This window comes from Carassius carassius, chromosome 34 (assembly GCF_963082965.1).
Source record: "Carassius carassius chromosome 34, fCarCar2.1, whole genome shotgun sequence".
Lineage (NCBI taxonomy): Eukaryota > Metazoa > Chordata > Actinopteri > Cypriniformes > Cyprinidae > Carassius > Carassius carassius.
The window spans coordinates 6,113,867-6,139,139 of record NC_081788.1 but is presented as its reverse complement, the minus strand read 5'-3'; the positions used below and the strand labels follow the sequence as shown (position 1 = coordinate 6,139,139).

General features: G+C 37.5%; 3 protein-coding genes across 4 annotated transcripts; 2 read left to right on the top strand and 1 right to left on the bottom strand.

Moving 5' to 3' along the window:
* Positions 1–2,584: 2,584 nt before the first annotated feature.
* LOC132114762 (beta-2-microglobulin-like) lies at positions 2,585–6,174 on the top strand. The gene is made up of 4 exons (XM_059523078.1): positions 2,585–2,639; positions 2,872–3,051; positions 4,392–4,667; positions 5,560–6,174. The coding sequence occupies exons 1-4, from the start codon at positions 2,585–2,587 to the stop codon at positions 5,571–5,573; spliced, it is 525 nt and encodes a 174-aa protein (XP_059379061.1). The 3' UTR covers positions 5,574–6,174.
* Positions 6,175–6,707: 533 nt separating this feature from the next.
* Positions 6,708–9,271, top strand: LOC132115379 (ubiquitin-like protein 4A). Its single transcript, XM_059523828.1, has 4 exons — positions 6,708–6,879; positions 7,614–7,719; positions 7,896–8,095; positions 9,143–9,271. Exons 1-4 carry the CDS (start codon positions 6,832–6,834, stop codon positions 9,248–9,250), a joined length of 462 nt encoding a protein of 153 aa, XP_059379811.1. The 5' UTR covers positions 6,708–6,831; the 3' UTR covers positions 9,251–9,271.
* Positions 9,272–9,436: 165 nt separating this feature from the next.
* Positions 9,437–23,874, bottom strand: LOC132115378 (ras-related protein rab7-like). Of its 2 annotated transcripts, none has more exons than XM_059523826.1 (6): positions 23,716–23,874; positions 22,264–22,332; positions 21,902–22,028; positions 19,038–19,256; positions 18,092–18,220; positions 9,437–10,893 (listed from the first exon to the last, which is right to left on the bottom strand). In XM_059523826.1, exons 1-6 carry the CDS (start codon positions 23,781–23,783, stop codon positions 10,807–10,809), a joined length of 699 nt encoding a protein of 232 aa, XP_059379809.1. In that variant the 5' UTR covers positions 23,784–23,874; the 3' UTR covers positions 9,437–10,806. The 2 variants fall into 2 exon arrangements, with proteins under 2 accessions (XP_059379809.1, XP_059379810.1); XM_059523827.1 differs by having other exon boundaries at positions 23,710–23,842.
* Between the last annotated feature and the right edge of the window lie 1,399 nt (positions 23,875–25,273).

Below are 25,273 nucleotides of genomic sequence, written 5' to 3'. Positions count from 1 at the left end.
ACACTTTTTTCACATAAGTTATAATAGTTTCTATACTGTAATAAATGCTATTTCTATACTGAATGTCAATTAGCACTGCATTGTTCATATACTTTATCACCTGCTGGAGATGAGTTGAAAAACCATATATTGTTGCAGTCGTATGTTAAATGTCTTCGTGTTTCCAAAAGTGTGAAAACAGATGTTTTCACAGAAAAACAACTGTTTTCATACAGCCATAGCTGGACGCTGTTGTCCATATTAGGAGTTTCCTGTTATGACTTTCAGCGCGAGAGCGCGCTCCAGCTTCGAGTATGAATGGAACACACATTGCAGGAGAGCTTAGCTCTCCGTGATGTTCATATCGCCTTCTGAAAAGGTGCGGGGGACGAATTTCCATGATATTAAAAGTGTGGGGGACACGTCAAAACTTTGTGTACCACTTAGCAGCAAAAAGACTAGACTTGCCGTTTATTTTTCGCGAAAACTGGCGTAAATGCAATATTACTCCATAAATAGGTCAGAGCAGGTGGTTCATCAAGTGTGGATAAATCAGCTGGTATGTTGCTTTTCTCGACGATTAGCCCGGGTTGATGTTGATGTTTCAGGTTATGTTCTTGTTTTTTTATATATTTAATTAAAGATGTCTGTTTCGAGATGCTCGTCTTGTGTCATGCGTGTTAAAAGTTTACTTCACTAGCAGACGTAAACTCATCTTCCCACCCCCCAACAATACGCGATTGGCTAAACAGTACTAATAAGCTTATTGATTGGCTGTTGCAGCAAGGCAATTATATGAAAAGGTTTTCGCTCTACAGTAGTTATTTTTTTTTAAATGAAACTTCATGTATGTGTTTAAGTGTTCAGTATGTCACATATGCATGATTTTTTTCGGCTTTCCCACATTTCTTTTTTTTTTTTTTTGTCTGTTCTGATTGGGTGGGCCAGCCGTCAGTTTGAGTGGGCCAGTGCCACCCTAGCTCCTTATGTAGCCTCGCCCCTGTTTGGATCATGTCCTCGCCGCACGCGCACTGATCTGACAGAGAGAGAGAGAGAGAGAGAGAGAGAGAGAGAGAGAGGTGGGCAGGGCTCATTCTAATACACAGCCTAGATTACATTTAAAGAAAACTAAACGCTATGATCAGTGTTGTGTTTTGTGTTTGCGAATTGCATAATACACTGTAACAAAAGCTTTATATATATATATATATATATATATATATATATATATATATATATATAGGACAGTATAATAACAATAATAAAAAGTGCTTCTGGCTCGATTAGCTACTTGATCTTACAAAAACCTTTTTAATAATGACTTAATATGTTGTTAATTTGTGTTGTTTGTATTTTAAAGTTAGCTATGCTAAAAACTAATACAGTTTTAGTTGCGTAACTGTACTAAACTGTAATCCTACAGTTTAGGATTCGCGTGAATTCGGATAATTTTTACAACATTGTCATCTGAGCAGAAAATATATATCAAAAACACAAAGGAAAACCTTTTCTTCTTTTCATACAATTGTACCTTCAACCAGAAGGCTAATTGTAAAAGAAATAAATAAATACAAATTTAATGCAGTTTTTATTACGACCTATCTTTTATCTATTAAAACAATCACATCTGTTGTCAAAAAGTCCACTGTCCACAATTGCAGTTGCACATGAAAGTTGTACGCACAGAAGGTGCATTCAGTTTCACCAAGCAGAGTAAACAGTTAACTGATAGCACACTCGCAGACGTCTATTTGACGTGTGCATTTACATCTGCAACTGCAAGACGTATTTTTTAGTGTTTACTCACCTGCAATATGTCTACAGGACGTCAAATAGATGTCAAATAGATGTTTATTAGATTTCTATAAGATGTTTATGAACTGGAATGTATGCAAAACTGACATCTAAAAGTTGTCTGTCAGACGTTTGTAGACAGCAGATGCTTTCCAGATCAAGAGATTTTTAACAGACTTGCAGACGTACGTGTGCTATCTAAAAACACCTCATTTGAAGACTTTTCTTTTTTTTCTTCTCTCAGTTCATTTCAAATTTAGATTCAGAGTCATGATTTGGAGAATTATGGACTTGACTGAAAGTGAAGTGTTCTGTTTCCCACATTTATATGAAGACTATAAATATAGTTAATTTTCCTTAACTACTTAAGAGCAACATCCAACCCAAAAGCAGATTTCATTGGTCAACTTAGTTATATTGTACTTTTTCACCAGCAAAAACAACTTACACATGTCTGAATGCATACACATGACATCACTGGTTTCACACAAATCTGTGTTTTTTACACAGAGATAATACCGTTTTCATAGCCCACACTTTGAAGTTTGCATTTTCAGGGCCCCAAAATGCTGTAGTCATGTAAAACGAACAGCCAAAACTGCTATTTTTTTTTCAGTTTTTAGTTAAAAAATTGTGTTGTGTAAGATTAGGGTTATTTGTTTCAGTTTTATGTTGGCAGTCAGCACTGTGATTAATATGAGCACTGAAATCTTTCAATGAAAGTCGGATGCGGGCATGGTTCGCACATCAGGAATTTTTTTTTTTTTAAATAAAATGAATGACAGGCATTTTAGGAGGGACATGTCATCTCATGGAGGCCGCCGTGTACAGAAATGAAGACTTCTGCATGATTCTGCACCACCTGAGTGCATCAGCACTACATAAACAACAACAACAAAATAAGCATTAAGTGCAATTATAGCAAAATCAGTTTACTGCATAAGATGCAGTGTGAATGTGATGTTATAAATCACTTAATGAATACCACAAATCACCATCAACCATCAGAGCACCATAATCACCCAGCAACAGAAAAAGGAAATATATGATTTGTTATAAATATATTTGAGGGCGGGGTTTAATCTGTTGTCCCGTAAGTCTGTCCTCTTCCGTGTAGCAGTGTTTTGTGTTCAGACAGAGAGAAGGCTGTTAGGAGACCAGACGTGAACTCGACGGACGGACAGAAAACAAAGAGCAGACCCTCACTTGTGTACATCATGTTCAAACTCGCTGCAGTGGCTCTTGTGCTTCTCAGCGCCAGCTGTTTTGCTAAACAATGTAAGTGTAAAGTGTCTGTTTTCTGACGCAGGCGTTCTTCTCTACTCTTCATATTATGCTTTTTATGTTTAGTAGCCTAATTGTTATTCATTTTATTTAAAAAAAAATTTTTTTTGCATGGTTTATACAGTCTTTATTAAATCCCCAGTTTAAAAAAAAAAATATATATATATATGTTTTTTTTGTTCAACCTAAATAGTGTATGACGTACTTTCAGCTACCGGAGAACACGAAGGATACAATCCCTTAAACTGTTGAAAACACACCAAAACGTTGGAAAACGTATATTTGTAATTTTAAAAAGCTTGTGAAAATCTATCCAGGAGAATTCAAGCAGGTTTTAGACATGTTTCTTTGTCTGAAATCCCCAGAACAGTTTACTTTCACTTTCACTTTGCAGGGAAACCCCTCGAGATACCGAATAACTAGTTTTACTGGATATTAATGGTTTGTAGTTATAAAGTCACATTTATATGACACATGATAACATGCTATTTAGTCAAGTTTTTAGTTTCCTTAAGAAATTATTCTTGTGTTAAAATGACAGTTATAAAGAATGCAAAAAAATAAACAACCAGGCCTAAATAGCCTACTAGGCATCCCGTTCATGGGACATGTCGACGTCCCATCTTGGTGCCTGCGTCAAATTAAAATGAAAAAAGTATACAGAGAAAGCATATTAAATCCAAGTAAAGTGGCTTTTTTTTGTGAAAATAAAGTGTCAAAATATGGGGGACATAGGCTAATGCTCCACCGTCATTCAGTGTTACAGATATATTTATTTAAAAATTAAACAACATACTTATTCTGACCTGTACTTATTACAAAAAAAAAAAAATATATATATATATAACATGATTATACTAAGTTTTATTATTTATTATTACTTTTTGTTGGAAAAAGGGTAAAACCTAGTAGTTTGATGGATAGTGAGAAAGATTAGTACAAATTTAAAATGGCAAAAAAAATAAATATTGTTTTTGGGGCTACACTGTGACCTATGGTTACACTGAATGACACTCTAGTGGGTTTCTTCAGTAAATAATGGTAATAATGTAAGCTAGTCTTTTGTTTTTCTCTGAAAAAAATAAAAAATTAAATTAAACCGGACTCATTCTAATGTATGAACAAAAAATGAAAGCTGTATTTAACTTTTATTGTTTTGATGCTTGAAAACACCTTTTCGTCTTTGACCCACGTGCATGCATGACAAAATAAGATAAATAAAACATAAGGACAACAACAATAAACATTTCCAAACGCAATACGTGCAATACAATATGTAAGACTGAACCGTATTCACAGGTAAAACAATTTTTTTCCATTTGTATTGTTTCTAGCTGACCCCAAAGTGCAGGTGTACAGCCGTAACCCTGGAGAGTATGGGAAGAAGAACGTGCTGATCTGCTACGTCAGTGGCTTTCACCCCCCTGACATCACCATCAAGCTCCTGAAGAATGGGGTGGAGATCCCGGACAGCCGCCAGACCGACCTGGCCTTCGAGCAGGGCTGGCAGTTCCACCTCACCAAGTACGTGGACTTCACCCCCCAGGCGGGAGAGGAGTACACCTGCCGCGTCCGTCACATGACCAGCCCAGAGAAATCTTACACGTGGGGTGAGAACACATCTGAAGTCTTTATCTTGATCAGAGATGTTGGTTTATTTAGGAGCCGTTTGAGTATTTCTCTCTTTCTTAGACATCTGTCCATTGGCTCATGGAGATGAATTCCTCTCTTTCATGTTATTTAAACCTTTAGGACTCACCGAACACATTTTAATTACCATACAGAAGTGAACAAAATGTCCTTAAAACCAAATGTTTGAAAGGAATAGTAATATTACCATGACCCACACAGACCCAACAATATGCAAAATTATGACATCATTAATTGCAATCATTAACTAATTAATAGTCTTTTCAAATCTTGATCAGTTTAAATCATATATATATATATATATATATATATATATATATATATATATATATATATATATATATATATATATATATATATATATATATATATATATATATCAGAATAATTATAATGTTTCATTTTGACATAAATATATATGCTATGTTATGATTGATCATTATTTGACCCATATATTTTGCATTTTCACAAAAATATATGTAACATTAAAGACACTTTACCTGAATTTAATATACTTATATACTCTCTCTCTTTCTCTCTCTCTATATATAGTTTGAATTTTGGTTATAAATAAATATATATATAAAGACGTCCCATTTTTGTGTCTGCATCAAATGAAATGTACAAAAGTGAGTTTACATGCACAGAAATTCTTTATTGTTTGAATTTTGGTTTCCTTTTGGTTTTCATGCTCTTCTCAAGTGCCAATAATTCACTTCACGAAGCACATGATACCAATGAAATGAAATGATTATTTGTTAATGAAATTAGCTCAGATGATCTATAGATGAAACTAATGTTTGTTTGTTTTCTCTCTCTCTCTCTCTCTCTCTCTCTCTCTCTCTCTCGTAGAACCGGACATGTGAACAACAGTTCATTCTCTCCAGCTATTCTCCAAAACTTCCAACCTGCTTTGATTTCATCATGTCATTTAGGGGAGTCCAGTCCTGCAGAGTTCAGTTTCTGGTAACTCTGAAGACCTTGATTAGCTGGCTCAGGTGTGTTTAATTGAAGCTAAACTCTGCAGGACAGTTAGCCCTCCTGACCCAGGATGGGACACCTCTGCTTTAGGATATGCTGCCCGTGTTGTATAGACTGCAATATGTTTTTTTATACAGGATGAAGAGAAGTCTCTAACTTTAATCTATTTCAGTTTCTGTGTCAGTATGACTAATAAAGAATATTCACTCTCTGCCTGCAGTAAATATCAGCACATTTCTAAAGCTTGGGTGTGGAATTTCTTGCCTTGATTTAGTCTTTGCAACTTCAGCACTTTGACATATTAATGTCTTTGCATATTACTAATGTTGTTGTATGTGCTTATTACGTATAAATGTGTTTAAAATTAATCTGAAGATTCAGGAGAGGTGACTTCTCGATTTAAGGGGCATCATTTTTGCACTCACAGGTTCATGCATGTTTTTAGTGTTTAGAAGCCAACAGCTTCTGGCAGACAATGCTTTTGGAGTTTTTTTTTTAATGTCCCCGTAAACAAATCAGAGTTTTACTGTAAAAATCAGTGACAAAAAATTGAAAATTTGAAATGTAAGCCCGAATGTGTATGAACATCACTGACTCTATGATTCATTGTGTCTCATAATTCAGTTCAATAAAATGTTTTCTTTATTAATCATGCGTCTTTATTCAACACAGCTTTAAAAATGAATTTTGAATCTCAAATTAAATTCTAATTCAGCATCTGAGTTTTTTTTTTCAAACAAACTGAATTCTGTTCCAAGTTTAGATTTTTGTTTGTTTGTTTGTTTTTTTCTCCATGACCCCACACTGGAGGACTTCTGTCCTCTTTGGTGTCTTACTTTGTCTTTTGGTTTTCTGTATATGTAAAAATATTGTCAGAGTAAATGTTTTTTTATTGACAATAAAAATGTTAATATTCTTTATAAAAAAATATTTATTTTGTTTATATAAAATAATTATTTTATTTGATAAGTCATTATAAAGCACGGCCTGCTCATTGGTCTTGGTGACGCGGAACATTCCCCGCGCATGCGCAGATCAGTTTAATGACGTCATGTCCGTGGGTAACGTCGGCTGGTAGTCCACGAATGTTTAGCGAGATAATTATCTCTTCTTTATTTAGTATTTAGTTTGATCAATGTAAATATGATTCTTACAGTAAAGCCACTTCAAGGAAAAGAGTGTAATGTTCAGGTAAGCGTGAGTGTCGTGAGGTGTTTTGAGGCGCTAATTAGCAGTTAGCTTTCTTAGCATAGCGCTGTCTCGTTTGTTGTGTGTTATGATTATTATATCCATAAATAATGATGAATGCACTTATTATTTCTGTCTCTCATTAGACACGATTTACACTCTCCAGGCAGCTGTTTGGTCCACGACAGTAACGTTAGCTGTGTCCCCAAACCTATCGAGTTGCTTACCTTGATGACCTCTTTATGAAAACCTTGATATGTTTTTAATTTTTTTATTGAATCTAAAACTATAGAAAATAGGTAACTTACTTGAAATAAAATAAAGATTAACAGCAATTACAATAAATCAATACAAATATTTTTATTTGTTATAATATTTTTTTATCAAGTATTATAATATTGCATTATTATAATAATATTACAATTAGCAATTTGTTTTCTGTTTGAAAATAATTTATTATAATTTATTCCTGTTATGCAAAGTTGATTTTTATTTATTTATTTATTTTATTATTTTTTTTATTTGGTTAACCACAATAACTCATAACTCTGGTATAACCCCAGTTCGACTGATACACAGAAAGCAGTGTGTATATCAGTTGAAATACAGGATACATGCATACACAGATAGATAGATAGATAGATAGATAGATAGATAGATAGATAGATAGATATTTGAATGAACTGTGCCAGTAATATATGTAAATATGTTAACAGTTGTGTTGTTTTCATGCACAGGTGACAGAAAATGAAAAGGTTTCCACAGTGAAAGAGCTGGTATCCGAGCGTTTAAACATCCCTCCAAGTCAGCAGAGACTGCTGTATAAAGGAAAAGCACTTGCAGGTAAAAGCTTTTCTTTTTTTGTCTGATATTGATCAGTAAACATGCATTTTTCATTTAGTGTAGCTCTTTTTGATCTCCTCGTGCAGTGTTTTTCTGAGATTTTGACTGGCAGCATTCCAGTCATTGCACGAGGTGTGTTGTGTTCGTCACTGTGACGCTTGATTTGCTGTTTTCAGATGAACACCGGTTGAGCGATTACTCCATCGGCCCGGAGGCCAAGCTGAATCTGGTGGTGCGTCCGGCATGTGAGAGGAGCGGAAACAGCAGCGGTGGTCCTGATAAAGCAGGCAGTGGAGTGTGGCAGTTATTGTCCACGGTCCTGGCCAAACACTTCAGCCCAGCCGATGCAGCAAAAGTGCAGGAGCAGCTCATTAAGGTACGGTCACGCCAAAAAAAAATTCTGTTTCAAAAGTTATTTTTATTACCTTTTGTTGTCATTTGAATGTCAAGGACCTCAAATGATGGGGATCCTAAAATATGAAGGCTATAGGTTTAATTATGAAGGTCATGTGTAAAAAAAAAAAATCTATATTATAAAGGCAACTTGCATAATAAAATTATTTTATTGTAATTGCAAAGAAACAATACAAATATTATCTGTAAAATAAAATGTTTGGAAAATAAATGGATTTTATACTAATGCAAAAAGAAGCACAAAAATATTATCTGAAAAATATTTACTTCTATTTACTTCCATATATAGTTGACAGCATGTTTATTAGAGAAATTATATATATATATATATATATGTATGTGTATATATATATATATATGTATGTGTATATATATATATATATGTATGTGTATATATATATATATATATATATATATATATATATATATATATATATAAAATATTGTAGTGAGCAAGATAAAGGTAACAGTGGCAACAATAACTTTTAGCATATTTGGTTTAATTCTATATCACTGGATTCCTTTCTATATAATTCTATTAAAAATGTATTTTTTATTATGTTATTAGAATTATTTAACCTTTTATAATATATAATTGTACAAATTTTAAATGATCTTTTTGATATTTTTAGTTTTCATTTTAGTAATTTTGTGCGTTTGTGATTTTAATATATATATATATATATATATATATATATATCTCTGTTCTGCTTTATTTTATTTTCAGTTAGTTGCCAAAGCAGCATTTCTAGTTTTCATGTAAATTTTGTTTTAATGTTTATATTTTCAGCTTTATTTCAAGTAAAGGAAAGGATTTTTAATAGTTTTTGTGAACAATAACAACACTGCTTATGATTTAGAAAGCAGAATCAAATACGGTAACAATAGTCAATTTGTTAGATATGTAAAAAATGATCAAATCATTGGTCATGATTAGAATACTATTTTGCATGTAATGAATAATAGGTAATAAAAGCCGAGGTTGATGTCTTGTTTTTCTTGTTGTCAGGATTATGAGCGCTCGCTCAGACAGCTGAGTCTGGATGACATCGAGCGTCTGGCCAGCCGTCTGCTGCATCCAGAGATCGAGGGCATGGATACCTCATACATGGACTGAAGCCGTGCTCAGGGAGAGGGATGTACTTCAGATGGACTTTTAGGGGCCTCTGTGATCTTCAAGTTGCTCTCCCGTCAGAGGAAACCAGTGGTGCTTTTAGTGCAACTTTGTAAATATTGTATGCATATTATTAAATTACAATAAAAAGTGTTCTTTAGCAGTTTTTTTTTTAAATTAACAGCCAGGTTGGTTGTAAATGCATCTTTATTTTTTTTTGGTTTTGGTGTCATTTTTACATTTGGCCCAAATAAAAATGATGCCTGAATTTTTCTTTTTTTTTTTTTTTTGTGTGTGTATTTCAGCATATAAAATTGAGGAGCTCCTAGGTTGAGTATGGGTATATATTCATGAATACAAGCATAACATTTAACTATATCCAATGGCAAATCAAAACACTGAGTTAAGCATGACGTAACCTCATTAGTGTGCATGATTACTGAATACATCACCTCCTCATGAATCACAATACTTGACAGCTACACGTGCAAAAACTTACATGTTTTGTAAACCATGTAAACTGGCATGGTTGAAATATGTTACAGAAACAATCAAGTGGCTTAAAACACGTTCAGAAGTCCTTACAGTCCAACTAAGACTAAAATATTGAATGCTGAAGTCAACCTAGAAGATCCCAGTATCCTTGTGTCCAAGTTAATACACTGTTAGCACATCCTTACTCGCTTATTCATTACATACTAGTAGGGCTGGGACATGAGGGAACATTTTTTATCTTTTGACAATAGTCATTTGCCCTGATTTATTCATGTAGAGGAACTATCATTTCAAACAAACAGCATTTTTGTGAAGTGGATTTAAAGTAAAAAATACATTTTAAAATCTTGTTAAAAAAGAAATTCATTGCATGTTTTCCATACCTTTTACCACGGGTAAATATATTTAAACAGACACTAATAAAAAAAAAATTAATTTTAAAACATTTGAAATTATGTGAAACTGGGACTTCTGATTGATAAAATCAAAATACATTAACTGATCTGAAGAGCTCCTAAGCCATTTCTGCATGTTTATTTTACTGTGAAGCTATGATGCAAACAAAAGTTGATTCCTTTTAAATTTCAGATAAAATATTTTATTAATATTGTTATATTTCCCAGCCCTATTACATATGTAATATTTTTAACTGAATATTCATTCAGCATAGGAGTGAAACAGGCATTGATAACAATAACAGTACAAAAGTACAAATTAAAAAGGCACATTGAACTAGCAGAGCAAAGGTAATTTCTGAGAAAAGAAAAGAAAATTGCACAGACAGCAGGAATAGCCACATGGAAAATCTCGGACAGCTGTAGTGATAGCAGAACTTGTAATAAATGCAACACATTGGTCTTCCTGTTCCTCAACGGTTCATCATACCACACGTTTACTTGGAGTTCAGCAAGAAAATGGATGTTCAGCTTTCACACGTGGCATCTTATACCCTGGAGGTTTTAAAGGAGAAAAAGGGGAGGACGGGCGCCTGGATCTTTTCCATTTCGCTTTCTCCCTTCCCCGTGTTGGCTCTCTCTCTTGCCGTCCCCGGTTTGGTGTTTCCTTCAGCAGCTGCAGCCATCACTGCTAGACACTGGTCTGTCGTCTCTCAGTTTAATCTGGTCAGGGAAGTCATACGTCTCCACCGACTCCTGAAAGTTCAATTCACTTCAGATTTAGTTTCCTTAATGACAAATCCCAGTCAGTTAAATACATTCCTAAAAATAAAGGTTGCTTATTGGCATTGATGGTACCTTCCATGAAGAACCTTACTGTAAAATCCATTGAATTTTTCCATTGAACTAAAGGTTCTTTATGGTGGAAAAAATAAAAAAGTTTGTTAAAATGTCCTTCAGACAAAGAAAAAAGGTTCCAAATTGTTTTTTAGTTTTTTTTTTAAGAGTGTAGAATCTTTTCATTCCACAAAAGTTTTTTAATAGTGGAAAAGTTTTAGAATAAAAAAGGGGGTTATTTTAAGAATCGTTTGCTAGGGATGTAACGATTCACTCAACTCACGATTTGAGGCGATTCACTTTTTATGAAAATTAAATGTGTCCTTTTATTATTGATTGGACAAAATGTTGCACGTTTCTTTGTGAAACTGAAATATAACACTATAATAATATACTAAAAAAGCACTTGCATATTTCTTGCTCTTTTGTTGGTTTTTATTTGTAAGTCACTTTGGATAAAAGCGTCTGCTAAATAACACACGGTTTATATAATGTAAATGTAAATAAAACTGTCTCGGGTTACGTATGTAACCATAGTTCCCTGAGTAGGGAACGAGACACTGCGTCCTCTAGGGGGCGCTTTGGGGGAACACCTCGTCGTGACCCGTGTCTGAAGCATACATAGAAAAAACACCAACTTGTTGGCCGGCGACAGCCTCCGACGTCACTACCGGCGCGACTATAAATCAGCACCGGGAGAGCACGTCATTCTCTTCTTCGTCTGAAGCTTGCGTCCGAAGCATGGCAAGGAGCTAGAGGACGCAGTGTCTCGTTCCCTACTTAGGGAACTATGGTTACATACGTAACCCGAGACAGTTCCCTTTCGGGGGAACTTCCAACTGCGTCCTCTAGGAGGCGCTTTGGGGAACAGTATACCCACGCCGCCATGCTGAGGGGAGTGCAGGCCAGAATAATGGCGAGCACCAAGTACCAACTCTACCATTTCCATGGGAGATTTCAGAAAGTGTGCAAAGACTTCACATGCACACTTACCATAGCATGGATTTTCAAATACTGTTCTAAGGAGGGGCTCTCGTGGCACTCCGATAGAGCAGCTCATAGATGGAATGTTGCATCTCAAAACAGTATGATTGAGAGTCATCAACTAGATCTATGGAAACAATACTGGAGCGCTCTGGGGAAAAAACAGAGAACTCATTACTGTTATTGTGTCATGAAATGTAATTTTAAAAGTATTTCAGGCGAGAATGTAGTTGTTTAGAACTCAAATCTGTGGTTTATTTATAAAGACAGCGCCTATTTAAAAATGTGTTTCGCCGATCTCGGAGACGGTGAGCTCCACTCGATCAGCGGGAGCTCAGTGATCATCCATCCGACCAGAAGCAGCCTCACCTCGGCTAGACCTTCTGATATGTGCCGCTGGCTCTGATGTCTCTTTAGTAGTTAAACATAAAGTATAATTCAGCTGCGGGGTAAATCTAACAGGTTTTCTTTGGTCTGTATTCAATTTATCTATATGTTAAAATGAAAATAAAAAAGGCAAGTCTATATAATATTTCGTTTCGTTGCAATGGCTGTATATAACATTACACATATCCCTGAACTAAGTATATTTCTGCAGCTGTTATTATGTTTAAATGAAAACGAAAGGAGGCAGTGGTATTTTATATCCTATTTCATTTTATTGTAAATATACTGAGGGGAAAATTGCAGTAGCCAAAGCGATCTGAGTTCACGCAGCATTAGTTGAGTTCAAACACCATTTATTCGGATCATTTTCAAATATTACTGTTATTGTGTCATGAAATGTAATTTTAAAAGTATTTCAGGCGAGAATGTAGTTGTTTAAAACTCAAATCTATGGTTTATTTGGTGCATTCGACCCTCCCGAGTCGAATGCACAAAGTCTGAACTACCGAGGATGCACGTCCAAAATCAGCGTACTTTTTTTATTTTTTTTTTATAATCAGCGGTACTTTGTATTGAGAAACGCGCGCAGACCTACGTCACCAGTCTATTTGCCTAATCTTCCCGGTACTTTACACCGCGGTGGAAACGCAGAAAGCAACAGGTCTGGGGGGAAAAAAGTTCCTGGTACAAATGTTCCGGGTAATTTCGGTGGAAACGCGGCATCAGTCTCATATGAGAGGAGAACTCCGGGCTCAGAGTAGCGTGCTCATAGGTGACTCTTTCTTGGAAAAAGGGGAGCGCTGCTAAATTACCACGAGAACCACCCAAATAGCCCTTCATGTTGAGGGAAGTGATGCTTGAGGTGTATAAACAAATACACACTGGTTGAATGGAGCCCAAGGAACCAAGGTCTAATTATCTCAAGAAAGGGAAAGAAGCGGAGCGCGTAACCCTTGTCGTACAAAATTTCAGAAAGTCAGAGAGTCTTGCGTGCAAACTTACCACTTGTGGATTTTTAGAAAGTGCGCAAAGTGTTCACGTGCACACTGACCACCATGTGGTTTTGAGAAAGTACACAAAGCTTAGCGTGTGTACTTAAAGGTTCCTAAGCATCGCAGAGGCGCTGAATCTCACGGGAGAGGCAAGCTCAATTTTACAAACCTCGGGCGAGGGGAGCATCACCTGAGGCAGCATATACAAAAAGACTTCTGTAACTGCCACCTCCACTTCCCGGTACGACAGCACCCCTAAGCGGCCAGGAGACCCCTCGGGGTGACCTGGCCGGACATCCATGAAATTAATTGCAGTGCTGTGCCAGGCCTGATGATCAAGGAGGCTCCCTCAGAAACCTGTGATCTCAGCCGCCTAATACTGGAACATGAAGCCGGATGGCTGGTGCTGGCGAATGTTTAGTAAACACTGTAACTGAGCACTGCAAAGGAAACTAACAGAGTTTATGAGAAGACACGTAACCACCAGCAATTAAATACACATAAGTATATACAGAGAGGGTTACATTTACTCACCCACCCTCCTGCGCCGGAACCCCGCTCAAGGGGTGCCTCCTTTTAGTCTGGACCATCAGTTAGGTGGTTGCTATGAACATAGAACCATAAAAACATGGTGCTGGTGGTTACAGGGGAATTAGGAAGGGGAGGATAAAAGCAGAAGTTAACCCTCTGAAATCGATTAACGCATATACGCGTTATGAGGCTATTTTTCTCTCCTGATAACCTCTTAGACTCGTAAGGGTTAAAAATCCCCAAAGGGAACGAGTAGATACCTCGGTATCACTCCGATTCGGACGAGAACGCTGTCTCGTCTAGATCATACCCCTTAGGTTCTGCTTACCTCCTCGTGACCCACGATTCCTCTAACCCCTGCCCGCAGGTGGGGGAGGAGCGCGAGTTGCGACACTAGCCTTCTGTGCCCATCTTTGATCCTCAGATCGAGACAGGCCAGGACCCCTATGTTGTTCGGGCTCAGACCTGGACCTTCGTGGAATGCCGTCTCAGCGGAAATACCGAAAAGTTCAGAAGGCGAAACCTGAGCATCGAGCAGAAAGCATTTTCTTTCCTCCCGATGTCTGCCATGTTCATCCACAGATGTCTCTCTGCTGCCACCATGGCCGCCATAGTCCTGCCCATGGCGGAGGCGGCCTGCTTTGGTAGCACGGAGAGAGATCTGTGGTGCGGCGCAGCTCAGCTACCTGATCAGAAAAATGCCCCTGCCTCTATCCAGGTCTCTTAGCAGATCAGTGTGATATGCTTGAAGCACCAGCATTGTGCTGTAATAAAGCCACAGCCGGACCTGCTACTGCGTATGCCTTGCCATTTAAGCGAGATGATTTTCTGAAGGGGCTTAGATGGCAAGGAGGGAGATTAAGAGAGAATGTTTCCCCTGCAGAAAAAAAAATGTTCACAGATAAAAATTATTTATAATTTATTTATAAAATTTTTAGCTCTTTCTACAGGGGGCATTCCCTCCTAGCCGCTTTCGCGCATCACCTCGATGTCGGCAGATTACTTTCATGCCGAAACCGATGGATGTGAGAAGAAAACGGCATCTTTCATTTCTTTTTAATCTCTGTATAGAGATCATGCACAAATGAAAGGCTCACCTGAGCTGGAGGGCTATGTTCAAAAGGTAATTTTCGCTCAATAACCTCCAACAGCTCTACATACGCAGGGCAGGAGAATTGAGAAGGCTCAGCCTCAGCTTCTTCACCATCCTCAAATATCTCCTGCTTTTCCTGGGTAAAAACCCAGCAGAGCACTAACCTCAGTATCAGAAAGTGTTAAAGATATAACACCATCCTCCCGAGACTCTCTCTCGTCCGCCGCCCTTTTTTTTTTTTTTTTTTACGAGCGCAAAAGGGAAAATCCCTCTTTAAACCATTCAGACAGATCCACCTGTATTCTCACGAGCTCATTCTCTTCCACGCCTCAGCGCAGACAGATCCTGAACCGCGGGAAGCAGATGGCTGCCTTTTTTTTTATTTTATTTTTTCTCTCGAAGAGAGACAAACGAGAGCGGAGCTTTTTCCATTGAAAAAACGCTCACAATGCAAGGAGATTGCCTCCTCAAAGACATCGCGTGCGTGCTCTTCACCCAAACAAATGACGCAAAGATCACGTGTGTCATCAGGTGTCAAATAATGCCGACACGGATGCACACATCGTCTAAACGCTTGCTAGTTGTCGCCATGATAAACAGAGAAAGATCGCCCTTACCGGTTCTTTCACGCTTCAAACAAAACAGTCAGTGAAGATGAAGAAGATAATGACATGCTCTCCCGGTGCTGATTTATAGTCGCGCCGGTAGTGACGTCGGAGGCTGTCGCCGGCCAACAGGTTGGTGTTTTTTCAATGTATGCTTCAGACACGGGTCACGACGAGGTGTTCCCCAAAGCGCCCCCTAGAGGACACAGTTCGAAGTTCCCTCGAAAGGGAACTAAATTGATATTTTAAAACAAGCCCCAAATCAAATAAATAACACAAATCAAATAAATCTCTTCATATAAACAAAATAAGGCTTTGTCTGTGCTCTTTCCATTTAAAATTAGAGGCAACCACTGCATTTTAATCAAGATCCAAACAGATGCTGCATACATGCAACACAAGCAGTATTTAATCTAAATTAGATTGTATAATTTAGAAATTTTGAAGCAAAAACAGAATGATTTGACTTCAGTTTTGTGAAACTACATAAAAAAATCAGCATGAATCAGAAACAGCAGATGCGCTGAACGAGACGCAGATTCACTCTCTGCCAGCAGGTGGAGCTTCAAGTGTTTCCTTGGTTACTGCTGTAAACAAAGCAGCGCTGCACTTATGAACTTTAATATGCATCATACACAGAAAAGATGAGAAGAAAAAATACCATCTAAACTCTTCTAAAGACAGTAAGTTCCCTTCAGACATACATTCATATAAACTCCTACCACTAACTGAATTGCGATTTGTTTAGCATCTCAACAGATCTGAATCGTCACATATTTAAATCGATTTTCAACCGGCTTGTGGTTAATCGTTACATCCCTATTGTTTGCCGAAAGATTCGAAAATCGACTTTCTTGCGTAGAACAAAAAAGGAGAAATTTTGCCGAATGTTCATGCTGCACTTCTCCATACAAGGAAAGCTGCAGCTCGAAAGAGTCAAGAAACGACAAGTGCCAGAAAAAATTGTTCATATGACTGATTCACATATTAATAGTAGTTACATATTACTACGTTACTATATTCCATTTCTTCCGGAGTCATAAAATAACTTTGTGTGACAAAAACACCAATGTTTAAGTCTAATATTAAAATCTCGTTCCATCCATCCATCTTCTTCCGCTTATCCGGGGCCGGGTCGCGGGGGCAGCAGTCTAAGCAGAGAACCCCAGACTTCCCTCTCCCTAGACACTTCCTCCAGCTCTTCTGGGGGGACACCGAGGCGTTCCCAGGCCAGCCGGGAGACATAGTCTCTCCAGCGTGTCCTAGGTCTTCCCCGGGGTCTCCTCCCAGTGGGACGTGCCCGGAACACCTTCCCGGGAAGGCGTCCAGGAGGCATCTGGAACAGATGCCCGAGCCACCTCAGCTGACCCCTCTCGATGTGGAGGAGCAGAGGCTCTACTCTGAGCTCCTCCCGGGTGACTGAGCTTCTCACCCTATCTCTAAGGGATCGCCCAGCCACCCTGCGGAGAAAGCTCATTTCGGTCGCCTGCATCCGGGATCTTGTCCTTTCGGTCATGACCCAAAGCTCATGACCATAGGTGAGAGTAGGAACGTAGATTGACCGGTAAATCGAGAGCTTCGCCTTGCGGCTCAGCTCTTTCTTCACCACGACAGACCGGTACATCGACCGCATTATTGCAGAAGCTGCACCGATCCGTCTGTTAATCTCCCGTTCCATCCTTCCCTCACTCGTGAACAAGACCCCAAGATATTTAAACTCCTCCACTTGAGGCAGGAACTCTCCACCAACCTGAAGTGGGCAAGCCACCCTTTTCCGACTGAGGACCATGGTCTTGGATTTGGAGGTGCTGATTCTCATCCCAGCCGCTTCACACTCGGCTGCAAACCGTCCCAGTGCATGCTGAAGGTCCTGGCCTGATGAGGCCAGCAAGACAACATCATACGCAAAGAGCAGAGACGAAATCGTGTTGTCACCAAACCTGACCCCCTCCGGCCCCTGGCTGCGCCTAGAAATTCTGTCCATAAAAATCATGAACAGAACCGGCGACAAAGTGCAGCCCTGCCGGAGTCCAACACGCACCGGGAACAAGTCTGACTTACTGCTGGCAATACGAACCAAGCTCCTGCTCCGGTCGTACAGGGACCGGATAGCCCTTTTAAAATCTTGTTCACATTTATAAATGTCCAAAATCACAGACGTTAAATCCATTTCATACAGCAAATGAGAATATTTGCAAATGAGATTTTAAAGGCAGAGAGCAATAATTTTACTAAGGTGACTGCACTTTGGATTGGAGAAGATGTGGAATGTAGCACAAGCTACTTGTACAAAGCTTTCTGTATTGAAAAGAGCTGCGTGAACATTCTGCTAAACGTCTCATTTTTTGTTCTATGTAACAATGTTATAGCTTTGGGGAGTAATTAGTTTCAATACACAAATTTCATCTTTTTAACAGGGTGATAGATTACTGATTATTGTCTTTTCTCGTCTGCTATCAAACATGATCTTGCTGAATCGTATTTCTGAAATTGATCTGAAGACAGGTATTCACAACTTCCTGTACCTGTTTAAGTGCATTGCGAGCGATAGTTTGGAAGGCCTGGTCCACATTAATGGCTTCTTTGGCACTGGTCTCAAAATAGGGGATGCTGTTCTTACTCTGACACCACGCTTGAGCTCGCTTTGTCGTTACCTGTTCAAAACAAAAAGGATTTGGGGATGAAATTATGAATTATATCTAAAAGACTGACAATAAAAAAATGGCTTATATATTATTTTATTAAGTCACTTATTAACATTCTCTTGATAGACAATGTTCCTTGTTCTAATTTTGGCTATTTGCCTATTTTTTTGATTATTGGCCAATAATAGTCCTTTCACTTGGACTGACATTAAGTTTAGGCAAATCAGCGTATTATTATGATTTCTGATGGATGATGTGAAACTGAAGACTGGAGTAATGATGCTGAAAATACAGCTTTATACGTCACAGGAATAAAAGACATTTTAAAATCTATTCAAATAGAAAATTATTATTTTAAATTGTACTTTTTTTTAAAGGCTTCTTTGATGACTAGAACAGTATTTATTTGAAATAGTCTTTATCGTCACTTTTGAAGAATTCTAATAATCCCTGTTAAACAGAAGAATATTAATGAATAGAACAGAATAGAATATTAATTTATAAAAAAATAAAATCATAGTCTGTAAAGCTGATTTAAACATTAAGATGTTAATCAGCACTATACAATTAAATAAAAAATAATAATAGAAAACAATGCAAAAGATCATATTATTCATTATTCATATATTTTGGTGTAAAAATCCATTGAAAAGCTGGAAGTATTCACTCATTTATTTACTTGAATGATTTTGAAAGAAGTTACTGACCCCAAACTTTTGAACATTAGTGCACATCTCATTATATTATCCATACCAGCCATTCAAAACACATCTGTTGACTCATTTGTGACTCTTTAAACCGTACCAGCACCGGTCTGCACACCCACCTGCCGGTTCTCCAGGTCGATTTTGTTGCCCAGCACAACAAAGGGGAAGTTCTCCGGGTCACGAGGACTGGCCTGAATGAGGAACTCGTCCCTCCAGCTGTCCATGGTCTTGAATGTAGTTGGTGCGGTGACATCGTACACCAGCACGCAGCAGTCCGCCCCTCGGTAGAACGCCACGCCCAGAGACTGAAAGCGCTCCTGTCCCGCCGTGTCCCAAATCTAGAAGAACAAAACCCAATTATTGACAGTACATAACAACAAGATGATTAACAACAGTTCATTTTTGACACTATATTATTTCCCTTTATTAAAGCGATATTTCACCCAAAAATAAAATTTTTGTCATATTTTAGTCACCCTGTGTGTAACAGTTACTAATCCTCATTGACTTCTATAGTACTTCTTTCCATACTATGGAATAGTGTTACTTTCGTCAACAAAAATTATGACTAAATATCGTTGTCAACTAACCTTTATCACGTGACGAAAACGAGACGAAACGCAACGTAAATGCTGGTCATGTGACGATGACTATAATTAAATGTATAAAGCAAAATTGTTGACGAATAAAAACGAGACTAAATATGGTTTACAAAATAAAAATTATGCTAAAATGTCTCTTCATTTTTGTTGACCAAAACAAAATATAATAACATTATTTTGTCTCGTTTAGTCACGTTATTATTATTATTTTGCCATTTTTCTGTTTCCTGTGTCTAACTTCAGGGGCTGCATCAGGTCACACCGCAGGCGCAGGCAACATCACTTCCTCAAACCCCACTCACGGCATGTTTTAGAAGACAACAAACAAAGGGAAAGGGACCGATGTGTGTACTTCTTACATGTTTGGTTGGTAAAATAAATGTTGTAAATTCAAATCCGAGAGTCGTCCGTGTCTAGAATGGATTTATTCTTGAGTCTATAAGGTAACAATAAGATAACCTTGTTTGAAATGGGTTTGGCTTAAGAAAATTTTGGTTTCTTCTATGCTACTAGGAACTTATACTATATTGACGGGGTTAAATAGAATTGCATTACTAAAAAAAAGAGACTAAAATACGATTTTCATTGACTAAAACTAGACGAAAATATTAATGGATAATTCTGACTAAAATAAGACTAAAAAGCTCAATCTAACTTGACTAAACTAAAAAGAGTATGAACGTGATAATAAAAACTAAAACTAATAAAAATTGAAATGACAGTTTCACACAAAGACTAGAATAAAACTAAAATTAAAACAGGCCGCCAAAAACAACACTACTATGGAAGTCAATGGCTACCAGCAACTGTTCGTTTACCAACATTCTTCAAAATATCTTCTTTTGTGTTCAACAGAAAAAGAAACACATACAGGTTTGGAACAACTAGAGGATGAGTAAATGAATATTTTGGGGTGACCTGTCCCTTTAACAATCTAGCTCAGCCTTTTGTACCTTATTATAACACTAATAAACATACAAAACTCGGTGTCTGTTATTGTGTTGTCCAGTTTGCACTGGCTAATATGAGATTCATTAGTAAAGTAGTCATGAGTAACTGCTCAGACAGAACAACTACAGTATTATATTATAGAATACTAGTATTTATGTAACAAATAACTTCCCAAGCACTGCTGGTCTGGGCATGTGGGATCCACGTCACATGACCAGTCATACAGGTTACAACATGGCTACAAGTAAACACAACAGGAATCTGTGCTGACTTGGAAAATAGCAGAGGATTACCAGACATGTGACTTCTTTCTTTCACATGATCAGCACTTTGCTTCAGAAGAGGGTCAAACACTGAGACGAGATCCCAGCCATTAGCTACGAGTAACTACAGAGTCTGATGATTACTGCTGTGAGGAACTGGTCACAAAATAATGGCATCATCTTCAGAGCACATTGACCTCTTATTCATTCCTCAGCAGTTTCCAAACAATTCATTTCACTGATAAATCACCGCTAGTATAGGCATATGACAGTAAATCTGACATAAAGTTGATTTTTAAGAAATATTGGGCCTTTTTACTCCAAAATCTTTTTTTTTTTTTCATTTAAAAAATATGCTCTGCATAAAACTACTAAATATATTGTAGAAACATATATTGTACAGCTGCTTTGTAATGAATTGTACCATGAAAAGCGCTGTACAAATAAGCTTGAATTGAATTGAATTAAATAAAAATGTCCATAAATAATACCATGATGTCACTTTTGGGTTTCGCATTTTTCTTTCATTTAAATGTTGATTTTTCTCTCATTTTTCATATTTTCCATAAAGGTGCTTTAAACCATACAAATGAAACTACAGAAGTTAAATACAAAAAAAAATAATAATAATATACATGAATTGCACTTCCATTCAAATGTTTGAGGTTTCAGATTTTGTCATGTTTTTTTTTCTTCCGCTCACCAAGGCTGCATTTATTTGATCAAGGATACAGTAGAAACAGCAATTCTGTGTGAATTCTAATCTATGTTTTCTATGTGAATATATTTTAAAATAAAATGCATTTCTGTGATCAAAGCTGTATTTCCAGCATCATTCCTCCAGTCTTCAGTGTCACATGATCTTCCAGAAATCATTCTCAGATCCTGATTTGATGCTGAAGAAACATTTCTTATTATTGTGCGGCTTCATATTTCAGTGGAAACTGATACATTTTATTTTTCAGGATACTTTGATGCATAGAAAGTTCAAAATAGTGACATTTAAAAAAAAAATCCTTTATATATGTCATAAATGTCTTCACTGTAACTTTTGATCAATTGAATGCATTCTTGCTGAATGAAAGTACTGATCTCATAACCCCAGACTCTTCTGACTGCGTTTGTGTGAGTGAAATGTACTCCAGTTAAATCTAAATGAATGCAGACCTGCATGGTGACCAGTCTGTCGTCCACCATCACCTCCTTAGTCAGGAAGTCGGCTCCAATAGTGGCCTTATACTGATTACTGAACTTGTTATTCACATACTGGTTCATCAGAGAGGTCTTCCCGACTCTGTCAAAGACAAACAAGACAAATGCATTCAACAGGCAATCTAGAAATAAAAATGTCATCATGACGGACTGCACTCATCACGCAGTGTTCAGAGTTTCACAGACAGTCAATGATGTGTACATACAGTATGTACAGCTGCTTTAGATATGCATTGCAGAGCTGAATATGGCAGAGCCGACTGATTATAGCAATCTAAACATCACTGAATGCACAAAAGTGTTGCAGAAACACTTACCCAGAATCCCCTAGGATGATCACTTTGAGCAGCACCTTCTTTCGGGAGGACATGATGTGTACGAGAAAGCTGTGAAGCAGAGAAGGATATTAGACAGAAGCAGAAGACAGATGCTTGAACGGTAAACTTGCACTGAAAAGATGAAACTGTCAAGGTTGCAAGTACTTACTGTCAAGGTATTTATTGTGTAATAAAAAAAATGAATTCCATAAAAATAACTAATTAAAAGGTTTTATATATATATATATATATATATATATGGACTGGCATTAGGTCATTAAAGTAACGGCCTTCACAAAGTCAGATGTTTATAATCTAAACAGATTCATATTTATATCAAAATATAGGCCTGTGCCTGTTTATGACATTATTCATAAGTTAAAATGATATTTCTATATTATGTACATTAATATGTATCAGTAATAATTTAGCATTATTGAGATGCTATTATAGTTTTTTGATCTATATTAAGAAACTGTTTTATTTTTTCTATTTTCGTCGTCTGAGAGAATTGTTTTTTGTTTTGAGAATTGAATTGTCATTTTAGTTTTATAGATTTTATTTTATACATTTTATTGCGTGGCTTTGCCATATTTTAATCAAGCTTTAGTTTTACTTATTTTAGTTCAGCTAGTTAAACTTAGTTAAAATGTCAAATGTATCTATAAAAAAATTGCCTTATTTTTGTTGTCTTTATGAAAAACATAAAAGTTTAAGTAAAATATTTTGCATAATAAAATTCTATTTGTATAAAATTTTATATAATATATATATATATATATATATATATGTATATTAGGAGGCCTGCAACAACTGAAGGTTTAAATCTATAATGACAATTTTGGTAATAAATATCATTATGAACAGGGTATGTTTTTATATTATTTAATTCATATTTAAAAATTTTCATTATTATTACATATTTTTTATAGCCTTGAAATGTTTGAATGGGAGCACGGCGCAACAATTATGGAATATTATCAGATCAAATGATCGGATTACTTGATCTCTGGTTTGGCTGGTTAGTTAAACTAGTTAGTTTAACAGCTAGTATTATGATCAATAAACTATATTCTAAAGCGAAGGAGAAAAGGTAGTAATCAAACGCAGCGCTCACGTGATTCATCGAGTCATGTGACGTCACTGTGGTGAAAACATGCAGTTACATTGTAACAAGAGCATTACTAAAACGCGTTCAGACAATATTACAGAAGTGAAACCCACAAAGTCTTGTTCTGTGTGACCAGGAACTCTGTCCTGGCGAGGACAGATATTTTATGGCATGGTTATACCGAACCAATCAATAGAACGATACACATAATCCACATTATGAAATGAATAGGTGCAAAAATATAAAAGAGCGTTAGGGTCTAAAATGGTGTAATATTCTATGCACCAATCAGCTTAACAGATTTTGCGCGAAAAACAAACAGTCAGACAATTTACCTTCACCTCTTCACGTTTACCGTCGCTGCTGTTTTGATATTCGGTGTCCTTTCCGAATCTTCTACAAAAATCATCCAATGTTTCTTATGATCCAGATGCACATCAGCTGTTGTAGGGCATTATGTGTTTCTTCCTAGCAGAACAGGACATGACTGTAGAGTCACAAGGGACTGACGCAAAAACAAAAGTGACGTTCGAATCACGAGCGGGTTGTGTTTCAACGGTTTTAACCGGTTCTATTGAGTGATTCATTCGAACCGACTCGCAAGGAGATTCAAATTGGTATACAGTATGAGAGGCTTTAGGGAGGAAACAAAACGGTGAGGAGGGTCACACGGTAGAGCGTTTGACAACACAACAAACATAGCTATGAACAATAATGACAATAATATTTGACTAAAATGTACTGCCACGCAAAGTTGAGTGAATCAATTTAAATGTTTCGTTCGGAAGAACCGATTTGCCAAAATGAATCGGACTTGCTCAGCTGAAAAAAGCCCTCCCTCGTTTTCTAATGACTTCAAAAATGGCGAGGAGGATAAAATAAATTGAACGAATCACTCGCTTTATAGCAGTTAATTTATTTAGTATTCTACATTTTATTTTTAGTTTGTTTTTTTGATGATACATGCAAGCCAAACTTTTTATCCACATATTGTAGCTATCAGTATGCGTCCCATATGAAGAACATCTCGGTTACGGATGTAACCTCGGTTCCCTGCATAGGGAACGAGATGCTGCGGTGACGTCACCACGTATGGGAACACCTTCGGTGTGACGAATGTCTGAAGCCCTATACTATCCCGCCAATCCTATTGGCCAAATAGCGCGTGGCACCGCCCATGCATGCGTACGCATATATATACCTGGTGCCGCGCGCCATTTACCTCAGATTTCATGAATGAAGAAGAAGAAGAAACTATCAAGGTATGGCACGGCCAGAACCGCAGCATCTCGTTCCCTATTCAGGGAACCAAGGTTACATACATAGGTCACTACGATGCTGCGGTGACGTCACTACGTATGGGAACGCTATACCATAACGCCTGACGTACCTGATAGCTTAGATCCAAGGAAGCATCTGCTCAAGCGGAGAGAACCCGGGAGCCAGGAGCCATCATCAAATCCAGACTGTAAGACCTGATAAAAGTGCTCAGTGAGGACCAGCCTGCCGCAGCACAAATATAATCCATAGAGGATCCACTAAGAAAGGCTTGAGAAGAAGCCACTGCTCTCGTGGAATGACCTTTTACCCCTAAGGGCGAAGCGAGCCCGCGCGCCTCATATAGCCTCCACCAGCCAATGGGACATGCGCTGTTTCGTAACTGCATGGCCTTTATTGTTATGTCCAAAACAGACAAACAGCTGGTCAGACTCACGCCATGGGGCAGTACGATCCACATAAGTCTTTAACGCTCTCACAGGGCAAAGACTTAGATCCCCAGACTCCGCCACAGCAGGGGAAAAAGCCTCCAGGACCACCTGCTGAAAATGAAAGGGATAAGACGCGAACAGTGACCCAAATAGCGATAGTCGGGCTCACCTCTACGCACAGCTTGGGCTC

Coding starts and splice junctions, on each gene's coding strand:
- LOC132114762 (XM_059523078.1), top strand. CDS start 2,585: ATGGAGGCCGCCGTGTACAGAAATGAAGACTTCTGCATGATTCTGCAC. Junction 2,640..2,871: donor CATGATTCTGCACCACCTGA/GTGCATCAGCAC, acceptor TTGTCCCGTAAG/TCTGTCCTCTTCCGTGTAGC. Junction 3,052..4,391: donor CAGCTGTTTTGCTAAACAAT/GTAAGTGTAAAG, acceptor TATTGTTTCTAG/CTGACCCCAAAGTGCAGGTG.
- LOC132115379 (XM_059523828.1), top strand. CDS start 6,832: ATGATTCTTACAGTAAAGCCACTTCAAGGAAAAGAGTGTAATGTTCAG. Junction 6,880..7,613: donor GAAAAGAGTGTAATGTTCAG/GTAAGCGTGAGT, acceptor TTTCATGCACAG/GTGACAGAAAATGAAAAGGT. Junction 7,720..7,895: donor TAAAGGAAAAGCACTTGCAG/GTAAAAGCTTTT, acceptor TGCTGTTTTCAG/ATGAACACCGGTTGAGCGAT.
- LOC132115378 (XM_059523826.1), bottom strand. CDS start 23,783: ATGATTTTTGTAGAAGATTCGGAAAGGACACCGAATATCAAAACAGCA. Junction 22,333..23,715: donor GCGACGGTAAACGTGAAGAG/GTGAAGGTAAAT, acceptor TCTGCTTCACAG/CTTTCTCGTACACATCATGT. Junction 19,257..21,901: donor ACAGACTGGTCACCATGCAG/GTCTGCATTCAT, acceptor TTGTTCTTCTAG/ATTTGGGACACGGCGGGACA.